At 25.8% G+C, this 21807-nt stretch overlaps 1 protein-coding gene across 1 annotated transcript in view; it reads right to left on the reverse strand.

Annotated features, from left to right (window-relative positions):
* Positions 1 to 282: 282 nt before the first annotated feature.
* Positions 283 to 21807, reverse strand: part of LOC100200361 (ADP-ribosylation factor-like protein 5B) — a 21881-nt gene continuing 356 nt past the window's right edge. Inside the window, exons 2-9 of the mRNA XM_065810138.1 lie at positions 13657 to 13717; positions 10788 to 10842; positions 8103 to 8195; positions 4415 to 4498; positions 4292 to 4342; positions 862 to 936; positions 733 to 758; positions 283 to 618 (exon numbers count right to left, since the gene is read on the reverse strand). Coding sequence (XP_065666210.1) covers positions 570 to 618; positions 733 to 758; positions 862 to 936; positions 4292 to 4342; positions 4415 to 4498; positions 8103 to 8195; positions 10788 to 10842; positions 13657 to 13717 — 494 coding nt within the window. The 3' untranslated portion in view covers positions 283 to 569. The remainder of the gene's footprint in view (positions 619 to 732; positions 759 to 861; positions 937 to 4291; positions 4343 to 4414; positions 4499 to 8102; positions 8196 to 10787; positions 10843 to 13656; positions 13718 to 21807) is intronic.

The raw sequence follows: 21807 nt of genomic DNA on the forward strand, positions 1-21807 counted from the left end.
TATAAAGTTTTTGCTGAAAAGTAAAAGTTAATAAACGAGGGGGTGGTGGGGTGGTTTGGTCTTGATAAGCTTGAGGTGAGTGGGAAATTTTTTTTTAAATTAATAAACACCCCCTCCTTTTTATTAAGGACTCGAGAGTACATCAAAAAGATATATCAAGAGAGTTACTTATATACTTATATTATATAAGATATTATAAATTTATTTTTAAACTTACTCCAACACGAAATTATTAGTTTAATTTTAAATTAGCTATTAAGCAAATTTAAAAAAGAAGAAAAGTTTGTATGTCTCATTCATATACTTCTTGTCGAATAACTTTGTAACAACAGATAAAAGTAATAAAAAATACGCCCTTCGCCTTGATCAGATAAGAAAAACACAAATGCTTAATTTGCATAATTTCTATAATTTTAAAAATGATTCGTGACTTAACTATTTTTTTTTTAATGTTATGACAATAAAAAGTGTAATTGAAGTCAACAAAATAAAACGCAAAAAAGCACGCCGCTCCGCCCAAAAAAAAATATGTATATATATATAAAATAAACTATAAAATTAATAATGTACTATGATTTTTTTGTCCTCTGTGCGAGCCATTCAATACCTTGATAAAGACTAAAAATTTAAGTTATAGAGTAAAGTAATTAATAACATATAAGTAATAATTAACATATAAGTAATAAATAACATATTTGAAATAGGTAAAAAATAAAAAGATTGAAAACATACCCTTCTCCAGAAAGTGCACAACATGCCTAAACAAAGTTTTCATAATCTTCATTTTTAAATATCTCTTAACAACAAGCACATCTAGGATTAGTTTTAACTATACATACTAACATAACCACAAAAGAGTACCTGCAGATGCCAACCATGATCACGTATAGATGTTAAATTTAACTGCTCGGACAATTCAGCAGCAGACATAGAACCCTACAAAAGGTTTATCAAAAAATGAACTTTCAATTTACTTATTTTAATCGTTGAATCCATAATTATTAAGCCAGATCTTGTATAGGGTAAAGTAGTCTAATACCACCGGCGGCTCATACCGCCATTTCATTTTTTAAAGTTGGTTAAAGTTAAAGTTTAAAAGTTAAAGTTAAAGTTTAAAGAATATTTAGCAGCACAATTTAGGGAACATTGTTAGAACATCTTAGGTAAATCATTTGTTAGTTATAAAACATCATATTTTTTGAACTTTCGCCAATTTTATTGTGGTTTTGAGTCATTCGCAATTATTCTATACAGTGTAGAGAGCCTGATTTTAGACCAATATTTTTTTTATCATTGATCAAAAAAGTATCGTTTCTATCTATACTTGCTCAAAACAATCAATTGTTATTTTTGTTTATTCATATGCCCAATATATTATTTGATTTTTGAAAGTAAGCAATGTTCACAATGTAAACAAAAAAAAACCCTTTTACATAAAACATTGATATCTGGCTAATATCGCCAGACTGAAATGGGCTAATAACGACATATGTCTATTTTGATTTTCGGTATTGAGATTTTGTGTATGTGTTATAATTTTACTCGAAGCTTGTAATTTAATGTTTTTGCTCTCAAATTTACTTTAAACAACTGTAATTTAATGTTGAAGTTTAAAAGAATGAAACAAAAAACGTAATTTTTAAAATTCTTTAAAAATAAGTTGCTGCCCTAATTGCATTTAGGGAAACCTTTTCCTTTGATATGTACTTTTGTCATTGTTATCGTTTCACAACCTCATTATTTTATTGTTTTAAACTTTAAGATGTTTATAAATGCTTTCGTTGTCACTTAACAATTGCAATGTTAATTTTTCGATTAATTTAAAAAATTTTGTTAGAAAATTTGTTAAATATTATTTTTGTTTTTTTCAGAAAGACTAAACCTAAAAAAATAACTATTAGGGCAAAATATAAAACAGAGGATTTGAAAAAGGTACTATATTCTGTTAGAGCTGGAAATCCAGTAGCGGCAACATTGCGAGATTATAGCATTCCTCAAAGAACTCGCAGAGACTGGTTAACGAGAAAGGATAGATCACCAAAACAAAACTAGGTCGAAAGTGCATTATTCTTGAAACAGTAGAATCTAAGTTGAAGCAAAGAGTATTTCGTCTTCAAGAAATAGGATTTGGTATAACAAGAATACAACTTAGAAAATATGCATATAAAATATGTATTCAAAAAAATCTGCCACATTGTTTCAAGAATGAAATTGCTGGTACTTATTTTAATAGTGTTTAATTTATATTTTATATTGGAATTTAAAAAAATTAATCAAAATCAGTTTTGTTTATATATTTAAATGAAATATTAAAATTAAAATAACTATACTAATGAAATAAATAGTTTCAGGCAAAGATTGGCTTGCAGGATTTCTCAGGCACCATCCTGATGTTGCTCCTAGGAAATCTGAAAGTTTGAGTTATGGTAGGCTAATGCGATTTGATGCTGAAACTGTTCAAAGCTCTTACAATCTTGTTGATAAAGTTTACGAAAAACTAAATTTGGCACACCATCCTGAATTGATTTACAACGTCGATGAATTTGGATCGCAATTAACAATGACTGGCACTCATGTAGTAACGGCAAAAAAAGGAGCAAAACATGTACACACAGCTACTCATGCAGATAGAGGAGAAACTGTTACTGAAACTATACAAATGCTACTGGAACCAATTGGATTCCACCTATGATTTTGTATAAAGGAAAAAATTCGAAACATAAGTACGGGGATAATTTGGCACCTGGAAGTATTTTTCGCATGACTCCAAAAGGATATATTATGAAGGAAGAATTTTGTACTTTTTTGCGTCATTTTAACCAGTACCGATTACCAGGAAAAACTTCGTTGATTTTTAACGAACATCGTAGTCATTTGGATATTGCTGTAATAGAGGAAGCTGAAAAGTTAAACATCCATATGCTTTGTCTTCCAGCGCGTTGTGGTCACGAACTTCAAACTCTGGGCAAAATTATGGTGAAAATGGTTTTCAAACCGTTAAAAACTTGCTGGGATGTTTTCATTGATAATTTCAGGAGGAGCTTTCCTGGAAGGTCGGTGTCAAAACTGTAATTTCCACTATTATTTACTGAAGGATGGTTGCGTACCACTACACCAGCAAATGCTATACCAGGATTCAGATCAACAGGAATCCCTTCAACCAGCCAAGTCAAACAAAAATGGCCACAAAACATAATTTGAAAAAAACTCAAAAATCATCAAAAAAGGGAAGTAAGAATGACGAAGATACATTTTGTGGTGATTGCGGACTCTTTTACAACAACAAAAGAAAAAAAGATGATTGGATTTAATGCGTCATATGCAAAACTTGGTTCTATGAGCACTGTGACACAGGAAGCATCATAAAAAGTGGCCTATGCACTTTGTGCAAAGTAGGGTGCACATCAAGTTGCGAAAGTGACTAAACAATTAGATTTGTAATAAAAAGTTAAACAAATAATTTTATGAATAATGATTCATTTTTTATTTGTTTCTTTAAAGTAATCTGCGTTATGAATAACGAAATATAAAAAAAAGTGTGGGTGGCAATATTGGACGCATATGAGACTTATATTGCCATTAGTATCGCTTAAAGAAAAATGATATTTCCTTGTATTTATAGTAGGTGTGAGCAATAAATATTTCTAGAGCTAAATAATCAAACTACCTAATCAAAAAAATTCTTTTTTCAAAAATCTAGAGTTTACATAATAATAATCAACTAAATATAAAAGATATGGCTCTAGTAATAAAATATAAACTTAATAAAACAATTAAGAATTACAAGTATATAAAATTGAACTACATTTGAAAGCTTTCAATTAACCTCGATATTTTGTGTATTTTAGGGTGAATAAGCACTGACATTATTTGTAATTTATATTAAACAATCAAAATTTACCAAAAAAATGAATGCATTTTAACATTTTTCTCAATTAATAAAATAATTCATTAAAATTTTCATTGTATGTGTATTGATGTTGTTTTGCACATACTTTCAAGAAAGTGCTCTATGAATTAAATCAGAGCTATAAAATATATGCATTAAAAATAAAACTATATAATTTTTATAGCTATATACATGCATACTTACATATATATGTATATGTATATGTATATATATATATATATATATATATATATATATATATATATATATATATATATATATATATATATATATATATATATATATATATATATATATAAGTTTTGTGAAAGTATACCACTTTAATGCATATGTACAGAAAACTAGCCTGAAATATCAAAATAAAGCATTAAATAAACATACCTTAACGTCTTGCTTATTTGCAAATATAAGCAAACTGGCATGTCTTAATTCCTAAATAAGTGATCTCAAATTATAAATATCTAAACAATTAAAGCAAAAATTTCATATATAAAGCTTCAATACCTCATGAGACAACATATTATATAATTCTGATTTTGTAATGTGCAATCTCTCACGATCTGTACTGTCAATTACAAATATAAGAAACTAAAAGAAAAAAATTGAAAAAAATTAATAATATGGAATAACAGGTGTTCACTAGAAGCCGGTTTATGGAGGAGGTGTTATGTTTCTGTTATCAAGGCTTATTAAATCAATAATATTTAGATAAAATAAGAAAAATCATATTAGAATACTGAAAAATTAATAAACACAAGCAGTAATATAAAAATAAAAAGTTTAATAAACAAAAAGTAAGTACAGAATAGAACAGTAAGAATAGTAAGCAATATATTTTCTTTTGCGATTGAAATAATGCTTTCTTTGCACATACATTGTACAAGATTTAAATCAATTTTTTTAAACAAAAACAGATTCTTAATTGCAGTGGCTGATTTTCAGCTTCCTAATTGTTTTTACACACAGCCTTTAAGGATAGATTAATAGGTCGTTATTCTGGGTCACACAGGGGCTTGCTGGCTCCAAAAAGCTACTGTAATATTTTTTTCTACAGAGGATTTCATAAATGAATAATAAAGGTGACTCTGCTTCAGTGAACTCCATAACAATAAAATTTATCTTTTTTTAATGAAAATACTCAACAATTAAAGTTATACTGGAAGATATCAAAAAATAGTTATACTTGAAGATAAGAATAAATAGCAATACTGGATGATAATAATAAGTAGATATACTGGAAAATAACAACGAAGAGTTAGTGGAAGATAACAGTTATAATTAATGATATTAATTGTAATGAAATAATTTTCAAGGAATTGTAATTTTTTATTGTAAAAATATAAGTAAATAATAATTGAATTTGAAAAAAGTTAGTTAAAGATAATAATTTAAAAAATCTAAACAAATAGAAAACAAAAAACAACAATGTAATAATGCACTTTTATTGCTTAGAGTTTTGTAAACACAATGTTTAAATAATTACGATTAATTTAGTTTAAATAAACTTTTACTTTTTCATATTTTCTAACTGTAAGAATATTTTCTAGCAAAATTCAGTACTTTGTAAAATAAAATATTGTAAAAAATCATTTGTAGTGCAACTATAAATCAATTATTAAAAAAATCAATGATTAAAACTAATTAATTTATCAATTATCGCCATTTTTGTTTCAGGTTCTGAAATAAAATCGAAAAGTATCTGTTATTGGACACCTTGCCCAAGAAAGTCATTGCCCATAATGTGACGACAAACATAAGACATGCTGTGTCACTAATGAACAAAACATAAATAGTCAACTTAATGAAAAAAAGTGTGTAGTACTTGGTATAAATTATGTTAAAATTTATGCTCCTGTCAGCACCAAGTGGAATTCTAAATGTTGTCTGCAGAGGTCAATAATAAAATATGTGTTGATTCCTTTTGTTGATGTAGTAAAAAATAACTCACTCATTTCATGAAATAACTCATGTTATTTCATGTTACATCCAGTTCTCACTAATGGATGATACTAATTTTAAAAATGGTATATATTGGTGATACTAGTTTCAAAAATACTAGTAGTAAAAATGATAGTCTTAAAAACAACGAAGATTTTGTCCACATCTATGCCCAAGGAAACTGAATCAGTGCTGTATCACATGCTAACAATGCCATTTAAAACTGACCAGTTTCCACCCCAAACCGCATCGATAGGGAAAACAGAGAAATACAGCTTTATGTCAAAACCTAAAAATTTACAAAAAGCCATGCAATAAATAAGTTACAACCAAAAATATAACTTTAGGACATTATAATTTTATTATAATTAAAGTAATAACTTTTTTTTTCAATATAAAAGTACATTTCTAATAAAAAGAAAATATCTTTTGTTTAAACATTCAATTTTTCATAAAAATACTAAATTTCTTTCTCAAAAAACATTTTCTGGGCAAAATTTTATAATTATTGTGAAAATTTAAATTATGTTGAGGAAAACTACAAAGTTGATGGGCTGAAATGGTGAAAGAAACATACTTCTATCTTTCCATTATTAGCAAAGTTGGCAAAGAGAGTGCTTTGCATCCCAGCTACATCAAGCTGTAGCAAGAGTTTAAGTACCAATAGTGGAACTACTTGTGATAATAGACATAATTTTTTCAGTCAGCAAAGCAATTGATTTAGATTAATGTCAATAACTTTACTCATCCTTATAGGATCTTAAAAAATCCTAAAGACATTTTTATCACCACCAAATGAATGGTGGTGATAAAGACCCAAACTTAAGCCAAAAACGAAAAAGGTTCAAAAAGAAAAGTTGGAAAAAAAATCAACTCAAGATTGATCAACCTCACTAAATTGTTATTAATTCGCCTACATCAAAGTAAAATTAATAAGATAATTGAATTGTTTCCTTTTTTATATCATTTATATTAATAGTTGAAATTCATGATTATTTATAGTAAAAATTTAAATTTATTGTAAAAAATATTATCACAATAAAAATAGTATCAAAATAACTCCTATATAATATAACAATAAAGACACCTGTTTTGGAGAAAGATAAACATATTTTTTTCAATTGCCCTTCAAGACAAGACAATAAAGTTAACAACTTAACTTTTATAGTTGAATATCTTTTTTGCAGACATTTTTGGCAAAAGTTTCTTTTAACAGCTTTGTTATGTAGCTAGGTAACTCCTAAAGAACTGGCATTTTAAATGATAAGGGTGAGGTAAACTACTTTATATAAAATATTACTCTTTCATATCACAGACACAAGTTGTATTTACTTGATGTGCAACTTTAGAACCTCCGTTAAAATACAGTAAGTGTAAAATTTAATTAAACTTAAAGTTACTGACACAAGCTAATACTTTTTTAATAAATTAACTAAAAATTATTTTGTCAAGTTATAAATTATAATGAGTAAGCCAAAAAGGAATCCAGAATAAAGCTAATAACATTCTTTTTGATTAAAATAACAAAACTTGCAACACAAGCTTTGTTATTTTAATCAAAAAACATCATAAAAGGATGTCATCACCATTTTTAGTAATAAAATATAATCAGAGAAAATTGCTGAACCATTAAAAAATTAAATTAAATTGTTTTTCTTTTTTTAATTTTGAGCAGCAAAAAATGGTTTTATATAATATTTTTTACTCTATGTTTCACTAATCTTCTTTAAATGTTTTACTAATATTTGTGGTAAAAGATTACTACATCTGTCCAACAAAATCTGTAGAGTATTCCAAGATCATCTGTACACTTTTGTCTAAAATTATCTGTATTTTACTTTTACTCCAACAACATCTGTATATTATCATTTGGAAATACAATGACCCCTAACAACATCTTTAGGAAGAAGTAACTATATCTGACAATTTTAAGTCTGATAAAATCTGAAAGAATTTACTCCAGATGTAACTACATCTAAAAAAAGACCATATATTTAACTACATCTGATTAAAATAATGCATTAATATTTAATATCATTTCCAGATGTAACTACATTAGAAAAAAACCATATATGAAACTAAATCTGGTTAAAATAATGCATTTATATTTAATATTTTTTTGGCCAGATGTTATTAGACATAGCAAAACTGATATTGTTACTCTGACCCATATTCGTAAAACTTAGTCTAAAATTTAACAAGTTAATAAAATCTAAAACTTTTCGTATTATATATTTTTAAAAACAACACATACTTCTGCAGTAGCATAGTATGTTGACCAGTCTTTCCTCAAAGACTCTTGTCCTCCGATATCCCACATGCAAAATTGTGTATTTTTCCACTTCACCTAAAAAATCACAAAATCTTCATTAACCGACAATAATAAACAATAACCAACAATAAAAAAATAGCAGACATTAAAAATAATACATTGTGAGATTTAACTAATATATGACGAAAACAAGTAATTTTCAGTCCACTTCTAAATTTTCCATTTTTAACTTTAACTTTTTTTTTGGATTTATTTTGGAATATAGTAAGTTGGCATTAAAAATCCCAAACAACAATTAAAAAAAAAAAAACAATTTTATATTATGAGCAATTTTAGTAATACTTTATTTTACTTTAACCTTTTTATTTTAATGAAATTGTTGTAAAAGACAAATAAATAAATAAAAACAAAAAAAAAATAACTATATTATAAAAGTTATAAGTTATATTTGTTTCTATTGGTAGTCTCTTGAATGATGTTTCATTAATTGTGTGTGTGTGTGTGTGTGTGTGTGTGTGTGTGTGTGTGTGTGTGTGTGTATATATATATATATATATATTAGAAAAAAAAGAAAATATATATCTATATATACACACTACCGTTCATAATTATTTGAATGACATTAACTATTTTTGAAAATGCTATTTTTTATTTAACTATTTTTTATGTTTATTTTTGCACTATTACATTAAATTTTTGCACTATTAAATTTAAAAGTAATTTAGTTAAGATGCTTTGATGAAAACCATAAAAATAATAAAAATGCTAAAATGGGCAAAACTCCAAAAAAAATGGACCATCAATGACTGTAAACGCGGATTGACGTGTCGAAGTTTTAAATCTTTAGTTTCAAAATAAGATTGTTTGTCTGCAATAAAAAATCGTTGAATTTATGATAAAATATTGTGTATTATTGACTGTAAAACATGGTATTAAGGTGTTTTGGTTAGAATGCCACAGGTGACTTTGTAAAAATAGAGGGAGTAATTACAAAAGTAGTTTACTTGTACACTTGAAAAATTATGCTACATCTTCGGAAAGATGGCTTAATGAGACGCTGTTCAATTTTTCAAAAGAAAATTACTTAAAGCTTAAATCTGAAACATATTTTTCAAAAAATTGTTTAAGTTATTTGACTGAGTTCGAGAATGATCAAATATTAAATAAAATGATTTAGCCTCCTGAATCACAAGATCTCTCTCCTATCTCTCGCCAAATGATGCAAAAGATGTGGACAAAACTTATTAGTTTGTGGCATAAAACTGACTTCGACAAACTGGATAAGTTGTTAAGTAGAATGCAAAGAATATGTACGGCAATTATTGTCGCTAAGAGTGATTAAAAGTAAATTAAAAATTAATTTAATTAGACTTTTATTAATTTTTTTTTAAACCTAATAAAAAGGAAGATAACATATAATTCAGGTAGACTTTGCTTACAGTTTCTCTCCCAATAGTAGGTAAAGCTATGATATCTTATTTCCAAAAGCACGACCATTCGAATAATTATGGATGGCAGTATATATATATATATATATATATATATATATATATATATATATATATATATATATATATATATATATATATATATATATATATATATATATATATATATATATAATTGAATATTGCTATGAATATTGGTAGCTTAGTACAGTTTTAATGTTTTTTAAAACTATTTTTTACACTCTTAACAAACAATTTAGGTTAATTATCAATCCATATGTATTTAAATAAAGAAAGCATAACATTCTGACTTATGCCTGCCTTACGACTTAAGTCTTGTTTTGAATTAGCTGAATGTTTTTAATTTTGTTACCATTGATAAATACTTACGAACTATTATAAAATAAACTAAATATATATATATATATATATATATATATATTTATCTATTTTTATTAAGAAAATATAAAATAAATAAAATTATACTTTTTATAATAATTATTATTTTTATTATTATTATTATTAGCAATCTTTGTCTTATATATATATTTTTTTAACAGAAAAAGGATGACACTTAATTGAATGACGAGTAACACAAGAATGAATTTTAGTAGATGGCACAAGAGACACTAGCTCTTTAGAGCAGTGCCCATTATAGTATTTGTAGAAAAGAGAAAGAGAAGCAACATTACGACAATGTAATATTGGTTGGAGGTTGGCTGCAAGAGCAAGTCCAACTATGTTTACAATGCGTTTTTGCACCTTGTCTAAGAGAGAAAGGGCATCATCAGATGAACTGCCCCAGATATGGCAACAGTATTCCATACAATAGAGAATAGAATCCGAAGTAAGAAAGTGACAAGCTCGATAAAGAGATGCAACCTTAGCAGATGCTAATTTTGCAACTGATTTGATATATGGTTTCCAAGAAAGATTGGAAATAAAAGTTAATCCTAGAAGATGAAGAGTAGATGACTCATCGAGTACATCACCGTTCATAAATAAAGGAAGATCTAAATTATTGCGATAACAATTGGCTGAAAAAAATTGAGTTTTATCTGTTTTGAAGTTCACCAGCCACTGTGAGCCCCATGCTGTAGCATATATTATTAACATACTAAAAACTAATTATTCATTTGCAATTTTATTATAAATTTGCTCTGCAAACATTATCTTACTAATAAAGACTTTACTACAACACTGAATAAAACGCTCTTGCCTCTTCAACATTACTTCCAATGGTAGGAGAGGTTTGCACAACTTCATTCATTAAACTAAAAAGAAAAAATTTATATAACTACGTAAAAAATCTTTTACATATTTATAAGATACAGGAAAGCTTTGGAGTATATTGCAGAACAAGGTAACATACTTTACAAGGGAACATAAAATACTTTATGAATGTAAAAATGGTGGATTTGTGTTCAACGAATATCTGTGTGAATGTCAATATATTGTAATTGTAATAATGTCAAAAAGTTGCATTGGATTGGATAGCAACATTTTATACCTGTCTGTATTTAAAGACAAACTTTATAAGACTTTTAAAAATAACCAAAAAGTGGGACTATATTTTTGTAGTAGCCAAAATTATTTAATTTATTAACTTAATTTAAAATATATACCTATTTATATATATATATGTATATATATATATATATATATATATATATATATATATATATATATATATATATATATATATATATATATATATATATATATATATATATTTATATATATATGTATATATATTTATATATATATATATATATATATTTATTTATATATATATATTTATATATATGTATATATATTTATATATATATATATATATATAAAACCTTCTCAGGAGACGCAATTGGTCGCATGCCTCATATGACCACATATATATCATTTTGTTTTGACAACTTGGCCAGAGCTCCTTACATGTTTTAAGTTACCATATTTAAAAAATGAGCTGAATAAATGAATGTAAACTTAAACTTTAAAAATAAACAAACTATAAAAGGAAAAGAGAAATAAAAACTAAAAAAATACAAAACAAAACTAAAGTAAAAAAATTAAAATCTTAATGATTGATAAAATTAATAAAAAATAAACCAGAAAAAATAAAAGCATTAAGATAATAGTTTTCATCTAAATTTAAAAATATTTCAAAGTATTTTAATTTAAAAGTGTTTATTTAATCCAAGCTTAGTAACTTCAAAACTTAATTATTTGAAAATTTGAAACTTTGATATTTTCTAATGTCTACAAAGCAAATAAAATATTAAAAAAAAATCGTCAGTAGGATTTGAACCCTCGTTCAATGCTGATATAACAGATGCACCTCATAAATGACTCAATTAATCAATCTATGAGCTACATCAGCATGGCGATGTATGAAAAATTAATAGCTTGAAATTATTAATTGAGAAGCTTTTAAATCAAAAAATATATAATTATTATATTTTTATTTTTTCTAGTTTGTCCTTTATTTATTTTATTATTCATTAAGTTTATTTCTCTTTTCAGTTTATGGTTATTTATTTTTAATTTTCTCTTTAAATTAGTTTAATTTAAACTAATTTAAAAAGATAAGCAATTATATATATATATATATATATAATTATATATATATATATAGTTATATATATATACATAATTATATATATACATATATAATTATATATATATATACATAATTATATATATATAATTATATATATATATATATATATATATATATATATATATATATATATATATATATATATATATATATATATATATATATATATATAATAAAGCAATTAAATCATTGCATTGTGAATTTATCTTATTCATAATTTAAAGTAACTTAAAAAAATTTTCTTTCAAAAGATTTTTAGAAAGTTAGTTTAAAAATAAAAAATAGTTTAAAACTATTTTTCGAAAATTAGTTTAAATTTATCATAAAAAGTACATGCCAACATAAAAAAATTTATATGTAACATTATTTGTTAATTTACACAAAATGCATTTATTTTAAGCATTATTATTAATTTTTTATTTTATTTAAAGCCTTCTCATAAAAAAAAAAACTTTAAAAAAGATCAACAATTAAAAGTCATTTATAATGTAATGATTTTTTTATTGCATTTAAATTGTTACAACATCAAAACTGCTGTGGTCAAATTGGAAAAAATATATATATATAAACGTGGTCAGCTACAGCATGTGATAGCACGCCATTCCTGTCTAAGCCTGATATATATATATATATATATATATATATTATTCTACCAGAACTTAAATTAAATTTCCTTCAAAGCATTATTATATTGATTTATCAATAGCTTTGGTTGACAATTTTTATATCAGTAAATCTGGAACGAAAAAAAGCAACAACAGGATAATAGTTAGGCAAGTATTAAACAAAGGAAGACCAGAAAACTATTAGTAAGAAATTTTTTTAATAATTATGTTGTAGCATTTCCCATTTTTGTAAATCTCAAAGTATGTAAAGGTAGTTGAATCTTACCACACAAAAAAGTTATTTTTTCATTTCCATTTTGTTTAGTTATTCACATAAACAGTCAAAAAGAAAAAAAGACCAAAAATGTGTTCTTTTTTGTTATTTGCGTATATATACATTTCATTTTGATATATATATACATACATATACACATATATTATATGTTTGTGTTTAAGTGAATATGTTATATGTGTAAATTTGACAATTTACAAAAACGTATTTTGAATATATTTTTAAAAGCACAAAATAAGTAAAAACTGCAATTTTCTTTAAATAGAACTTTTAAATTGTGAAGCGTCTCTAAGCAATAGCAACTCATATTTACTTCAAACCTTGTATTGTATCTGCATGTTGTGATTGTACTTCAAACCTTGTCGTTGTACCTGTATATCGTTGTTGTACTTCAAACATTGTTGTTGTACCTGTATGTTGTTGTTGTATTTCAAACCTTGTTGTTGCACCTGTATGTACAACAATCAACTTGTAAGTCAACTTACAAGTAAATTAAAAACGATTGTTGTTGTACCTGTACGAAGTCAACTTAAATTAAATTAAAAAGCTATACAATTGATAAATTAAAAAAACTTACAATTGATATAAAATTGTGGTTTTTCCTGCATTATCTAGTCCAACAATGATCACTTTATGTTCTAAAAATAAATTAAAATTTATATATTGCACTTATTTTCCTGCATTATCTTGTTCAACATTATCTATATTGTATTTATTTCATTTTATTATGCTTCTATACATAGCACCTCATTTTTTCTTCAAGTCAATAAATGAATTAAAAAGAAATTGCTTTTTTACATAATTATGTGACGAAACTGTCCTTTGAACGTTAGTTTTAAAAAACTGAATGTTGTTACGACAACTTAATTTTAAAAACTTGTTGCACAATTTTATAACAATGGAATTTATAAATAATTTGTTATTGCAAAAGGTAGAGCAATTTTAAATAGCCGTTCAGAGTTAACTTTTGATTTTTGGTAGTTAAGAGTAAACTACTTTTAATAATAAATAAACAAAAGTAAAACATTTTGTCTTAGTAACTATTGCGCAAATTCTATTTTTGAATGAATGAATTTTTGATCTTTAGCTTGCTAATTTAGTTTACATGAGGAAAACAAAAAAACGAAACAAACTTTTTCAGAAAGTTTTTTTTCTTTTCCATATTTTTGACTTGCCTTAAAATCACTTTAAAAATAATTAACCTTTAGTAAAAGTTAAATGAACAGATTTGCTAATATTTAAATCAAAATTTTAAAATTAAAATAATAGTAAATACATTTATTAAATGCTTATGTTTTTTGTTCAAATAGTTATTTGAATACGAGACATAACTATTTTGTTAATTTTACAAATATTATGCAATTTAATATATGTAAATATATTATGTAATATAAATATTAATTAAAAATTATTTAAAGTATTTAAACACTTAATTACTAATTATCTAAAGCATTAATAACTACTAAAATTAAATTTATTAAAATATAGTTAATAAATGTTTAAATACAACAAATTGTTTAAAATAAACTATTTCAATAATTGTTTACTAATAGTATGGTATTTGCAACAAAAGCATTTATTAAAGTCTTAAGTAAAATAGTTTTCTTATCATAACTAAAGTAATATTGTCTACCGGTATATTCATGCATTCAAAAAAATGCCTTTAAATCAACTTTTTATCTTAGGAACTCAAAAACATACCCCCCCCCTATTGTTGCCAGAAAAATAGCGGCATCCCCAAATAAACTCTGGGTCCTTCAATGTATGTATACAGTGCATATGATGAATAAAATTGCCCAGTGCAATATTTTGTGCTTGTAATACTGAAATACATTATCAACGAGCGCAATTATGCGTGCTCGGCATCAAGTCTTCAAGAGCGATATTCAAAGTTGGAAATTGGTTGCCATGGGGCCATCTATAAATTATGTACGCAAGTATGGGGAGGGGGTCACTCAAAAGCATACCAGTGCGTACAAGGAAAAGGGTGGACAATTTCTAGTTTGAATTTTTTTCAAATGAAGCCTGGGGAAACAGACGGAAAAGCTTTGGTTTTTTATTTAATGCATTTTTCTACCTACCAGAAAAAATGTTACTGCGGCCAGGGGCGGGTTTTGTCACTCGCCGAGGAGGGTTTTTAAAAAAATTTTTTTAAAGACCTTTTCGCCCCCTCCATATTTTCACCAAATATATCAGCAAACCTTTTTGCCCCCTCCATACTTTCATTTTTAAGTAACTTTCTTTTTAAATTTTTTGTACTTAAGTCATGTAATCAAGTTCATATACGTATAAAAGTCAATTTCATTTGTCAGTATAATAGTTCAATTCTGTATAATAGTCAATTTACAAAAGAATATTTCTGAAAAAAAGTCCCAAGGAAGGAGGGAGGAGGGGAGGGTGGATGAGGGGGTTCTACCCCTTAGGTTCTATTCCCCTCCTCCTTAAAACCCGCCACTGACTGCAGCTTTGATATTAAATAAAAACAATGAAATATCTCCATTTACTAAAAAATGACTAGATAACTTTGATTTTTTAAAATTCAATCAAGTTTTAATTTTTTTATTTAAATTTTCTATTTTTATTGGGATAAAACATTTTGAAAATAGTAAACATTCCATTCTATCTGTTGATAGTAATGACTTCATAACTTTTCATTCATTGTTTGTACAAAACAGAAAACTGCTTTTTAATTTAAACTGAATGCGCCATTTAAATTTTATCAAGTGAATAATATTTTAAATACTTGATTAAATACTTAATAGACTAATATAGAATAGACTAATATAATACATATTAAGTATTATATTAGTCTATTCTATATTAAGTATATATATACTTATACAAATATAATATATAAATAACTTATATACTGACGTATATTTTGAGAAATGCATTTGTGAAACTAGTGACGTAATATTTTTTCTTTTGTTATTTGTGAGCACGCTTCTAAAAGTTTCAATTCAAAGTATATCAAATATAACATAACAAATATATTTATTATAAGTATTGTTTATTGAAACTTTTTTTTTTACTTTTAAGTTGCATTTAGCTTAACTATTTTAATAAATAGACTTTAATATAAGCATAACTGATTCGAAGATGGGTAATTCCGCATCAAATCACCCAAAATTTAGGAAATTTTGAACCATGGGTCCTCAAATTTTTTAAAAACTTCTTTGGCTGTTGCATCTTAAAAAGAAAAGTTGACACATAAAATTTCAGCTAAAACTGTTGAGCGGTTGACAAGATACTGCAATTTTAATATTGACCTGGTTTCCCAAAATGACCCGGTTTTCATAACATTCTGAAAAAACATTTTTTTTAAAAAAACAGGAAATAAAAATGGCAAAGTTATGAAAATAAACATATATAATGTTTTTTTGCCGCTGAATTCAATAAATGTACTTAAAATTTTTTTTTTGCTGTTATTATTTTCAGCTGCTTATACTCTTACTAGGCACAAAAAATCTAACTGGAAAACAACTGAAACGTATGGAACTTTAATTTCAAAGATATATCAAATTTTCAACAAATTATTTTAAAAAACTTGCAAATAGAGTTCTGTAAAATATTAAATTTGGTTTATAGACTCCTTAAAAAAACAAAAACAACTTTGTTATATTTAAGAAAGTCTTAATTATATGATAACTTAGTTATTTGATCTTAATAACTGAAAAAAACATTTTAATCAGTTTTTATATAAAAACAATTGTTTTTTTATATAAAAACTGATTAAGTGTGATATTGATGTGCATTTGTTTAAAAAAATTTTGACAACTATATTTTGTATAAGTTTATAATAACTAGTTTATAAAAAGTTCAGTTATAGAACAGCATATATTGGTGAAATTTTATTCAAATTTTAACAAATTAACAATTTGATATATATATATATATATAGATTATATATATATATATATATATATATATATATATATATATATATATATATATATATATATATATATATATATATATATATATATATATAAATATATCTATTAAGAAAATTAACAATATCTATCAGTGTAAAAAAGTATACAACAGGGATTCTGAAAAGGTTTGAATTATTTCTATATTAAAATTTTTTTTCTTTTAAACTGAAAATTAAGTAGGAAAGAAGAATTCTCTTTTTTTTAGGAAATACATTCATACTAAGTAATTTATTATAAGATGTGTTCTGTTGGCTTAATGACATCAGATGCATGCAAAGGCCAACAAGATGTTATTGAAACTTTAAGCAATGAAGAAAAAATAACTGTCATTACGGTGTAACATTGAACTATCAAACTTAATAATATTATGTGAAAGACATACTACAAAATATTTGAAAATGTATCCTATATGGCAGAAAGCATGCTGTGATCCATTCCATAAACATACAAAGAAAATCACAAGTAATTAGAAGTAGAATTTAAATATTTTAATATATATACTTTTTTAATCTGTGTTTTCCAAAACATAAACAATGTTTTAAACAATTGTGCAGATAACCTTTATACAATTCAATTACTTTTAGAAAATCTCAAAGTAGTTACAATAAATGAATCACAAATCATGATGAGAAGTAGTTTAAATATTGCTCCTAGAAAGAAACTTTGCAAACCTTGTAAGCAAAAGATTGCCAGACAAGCAGATCTTAAGAAAGAGAAGCAAAGTTAGGGTGAACAAGATGAGGATTTTCTAATATCATCATTCAAATCAAGAAGACAGGAGATCAATGAAGAACTTGAAAATTTTAATATATTTCCTCTAAAATCTCATTCAAAGTCATCAAAACATATACTCTCAGAAGGAAAGCGAAAAGTTGCGCGCATCAATGAAATGGTAAGTAACATTACTAGAAAATCTGAAAGTCAATTCAATGTTCCCTCAAAACTGTGTTATGAAACAAATAACATGAAAAAGAAGGCTGAAAACTTTGATGAAATTATGAGCTTGATAAAAGAAAAAATTCTATGTTCTGACAAAGGGACTATTGTTTAACTTTTAACACTGGCACCCCCAAGTTGGTCAATATTAGAAGTACAAAATAACTTTGCAGTTACAGAATACCAAGCAAAAACAAATTTTTAATAAAAAAGGATTGTTAGCTATCTCTACGTTGTATAAAGGTAAAGTCTTACACAAAGAAATAGAAGATTTTGTTAAATTTTTTTATGACTCGAGTGATTTATTGACTCGATTTTATGACTTGAGTGACTTTTTTTCCAGGCATAGTAGAACTATGCCTGGAAAAAAAGATTATGCGAGCATTCAAAAGAGCGTCCATAAACAAAAAAAACTGCTTTTGTGTAATTTAAAGGAACTTTATGTATTATACAAAGAAAACAATCCAGAAATACAAATAAGTTACTCAAAATTTGCTTCACTTAGACCAAAGTGGTGCATTTTGCCAGGTGCAAGCGATACACATTCTATTTGTGTTTGTTCTCATCACCAAAATGCTAAATTGCTACTAGATGCCTTAAATATTGGACTAAAGTATAAGGATTTACTTTCGAAAACCGTTTGTTCAGTAGAAAACAAAGAATGCATGCTTTCACTGTGTGATAATTGTCCTGGTAAAGAACCCCTTACCAAATATTTGTATGAGATTTTTGGAGAATACGAAGATGATTTTGAGATACACTACAAGCAATGGCAAACTACTGATCGTGCAACACTATTGAGTTTAACAGCAGATATTCCAACATTTGTTGAACTATTAGTATCTTGCTTTGAAAAGCTACAAGCTCATTCTTTTATTGCTCGCTCTCAATCACAATACCTTAACCAACTAAAACAAAATATGCATTATTATTATTGGCGACTTTGCTGAAAACTATGCTTTTGTTGTCCAAGATGAAATACAGACCTATCATTGGAACACCCAACAATGTTCTTTACATCCATTAGTGATATATTATAAAGATGATAAAGGTGTACTGAAACATATTTCTTACTGTTTTATATCAGACAACATTACACATGATGTAACTTATGTGTACAAAATATTTCAACTAATCATACCAATATTAAAAATAAAATTTTTCAATATATCCATATTACATTTATTCACTGATGGTTGCGCAGGACAGTACAAATATTGTAAAAACTTTTACAATCTATGCCAACTAGAGAGCGAATTTGCCTTTAAAGTTGAATGGAACTTTTTTGCCACATTCCACGGAAAGTCACCATGCGATAGGATTGGTGGTACTGTAAAAAGATTAACAGCACAAGAAAGTTTAAAACGACCATACAGAAACCAAATTCTCACTTCAGAAGCTATGTATGAATTTTGCATTGAGAAAATCAAGGTTGTTAACTTCATTTACATAAAGGGATTGGACTTACAATTGCAACGTGAAGAGCAAAAAGAAAGGTACACTGGTGTAACAACTCTACCTGGTACTCGTAGCTTTCATCAATTTATACATCTTGGAGATAACAAGGTTAGGGCAAAGAGGTGTAGTACAGACACTGATTATATAAATAATCCACAATCTTAAAAAGAAACAAGATATATTTCAAATTGATACTGTTACTTTAGGAGGTTATGTAGGTGTACTCTATGATGATAAATGGTGGATTGGCATTGTAACTGAAACCAACCTAGAAGAATTTGATGCTAAAGTTAAATTTCTTCACACAAAAGGTCCATCAATCTATTTTAACTGGCCTGAAAGAGACGACTACTGTTTTATTCCCAACACCAACATATTGAAAAAACTATCTGTTCCACAAGCTTGCTCTAGTTCCGGTAGAAACTATGTGTTTGAAAATGCTGAAATAGAAAAAGTACAAGTAAAATGGGAACAATATTGTGAACTATTACAAACACAGTCAAAATAACTTACATCTTCGATACCTTTGAAAATCTGGTTTATTCAAGTAACTTTTTAAATTACGATTAACTTATTTTCATTTTATTTACAAATATTGTTTGGGAATTTCTTGAAAAAGTAAAACATCTTTGAAATTAAAGTTTTATATGTTTCAGTTGTTTTTCCAGTTAGATTTTTTTTGCCTAGTAAGATCTTTAGTTTTATATTAACTTATATTTTACAAAAAAATAACTGATATTCCAACATTTTCGTGTTTTTGAATTTTATATATAATAGTCATTAATTAATAGAAAGTGATCAAACCTGTACAAAATCGAACCTTTAAGTGAAGTTTTAGTTTGAAAAACTTTTTACTAAAGTTTTAGTTTGAAAAACTTTTTATGGAATTTTCATTGAAGTGTTGCAAGTTTGATATTTAATTACATGGATTTTTATGCAATTAAAATTAAAAGTTCTAGTTAAGCAAAGTTTTTTGTCAAATGGACCCTAAACAAAATATACGAGTTAGCGAATGGTTCGACTTAACCAGGGTATGATTAAGTAGATAATATCATAAAGTTCAACTGGAATTTAAAAAAAATAACATGCTGGATTTAGTTTTCAAATAGAAAAAATAAATCATAATTTTAGTTAATTTTAATTAAGTTTATTTTTTATAGAAAAAAGAATAAAAATTTTGTAAATAAGTATAATGATTATTTTCATACTTATACGCGCTTTTAGCATATTTGGATAAGGCATTGACTTCGTAAACAGAACGTCTGGGCATTGTGATGCGCATCTTCTTGAACTTTTTTATTTTTTTACACACGCATACAGCCGAATATTAAGCGTGATTTTTTACTCTTGTAACGAAACTTGCAATTGCCATTTGTCGGGCCCGGAATGTCGTTTACGGGCGTGTTTCACATGTTTTTTCTTAGTATTTTTGAGACAAATTTTTGACTTTTGGTTAATAATATTAGTATATATATATATATATATATATATATATATATATATATATATATATATATATATATATATATATATATATATATATATACTAATATTATTAACCAAAAGTCAAAATTTGTCTCAAAAATACTAAGTTTTTTAGATGCAAATTCAAAAATGTATTTAATGAAACTTTTTTAACAGTATACTTATGAGCTTAAGGTTTACTATAAGAACACTATTATTAACATTTTAACTGTTTTTATGGAGATTTTAGCAATATTTATTTTTAATAATTTTTAATAAAAGAAATCATTTAAAAAAGGAATTAGATAATCTCTTTGTGACTCAAAATTAAATACTCTTTATTTGAGACCTCGCATTTATTTTACATATTTTTATGACTAATTCAGCACTAAACAAACAAAAATTAAAATAAAAAAAAATTTAAATTCTATTGAAAAGGTGATGCAACCCCTACTCCTTCTTATCTATTAGCCACTGAACAAAACAATTTCTCTAACCATATATAAACTTGCAGAGGGAAATCACAAACATATTTGCATATACAAACTTGCAGAGGCCAGAGGGCAAATTTTATCAACAACTTTGTCTGCAAAATTTCACATAGTCCTCTGCAAAATGTGTGCATTAACAACACACAAATTATACTTTCAAGGATAGAACATAACCACTTAAAAAGGGTTTTTATTATATTGGTTTTATGGACATTAATCATGTCAGAGTTAAATTGTTTAGATTTCGGAAAGTTTAGATAAAATATGCCACTATTGACGAAAGATTGATAGTAAAAAGAATATAGCACCAATAGTTAAATCTTGTGCGCAAAAAACATTTTTTTGTACAAGATTCATGTCTTTAAATTATTGATTCTTTCTACTATTAACTTTCAACTCTAAGTGCTCCGTGTGCATCTGATATGCTAAATTATTAGGCAGATC

Source organism: Hydra vulgaris, chromosome 11 (genome assembly GCF_038396675.1).
Source record: "Hydra vulgaris chromosome 11, alternate assembly HydraT2T_AEP".
NCBI lineage: Eukaryota > Metazoa > Cnidaria > Hydrozoa > Anthoathecata > Hydridae > Hydra > Hydra vulgaris.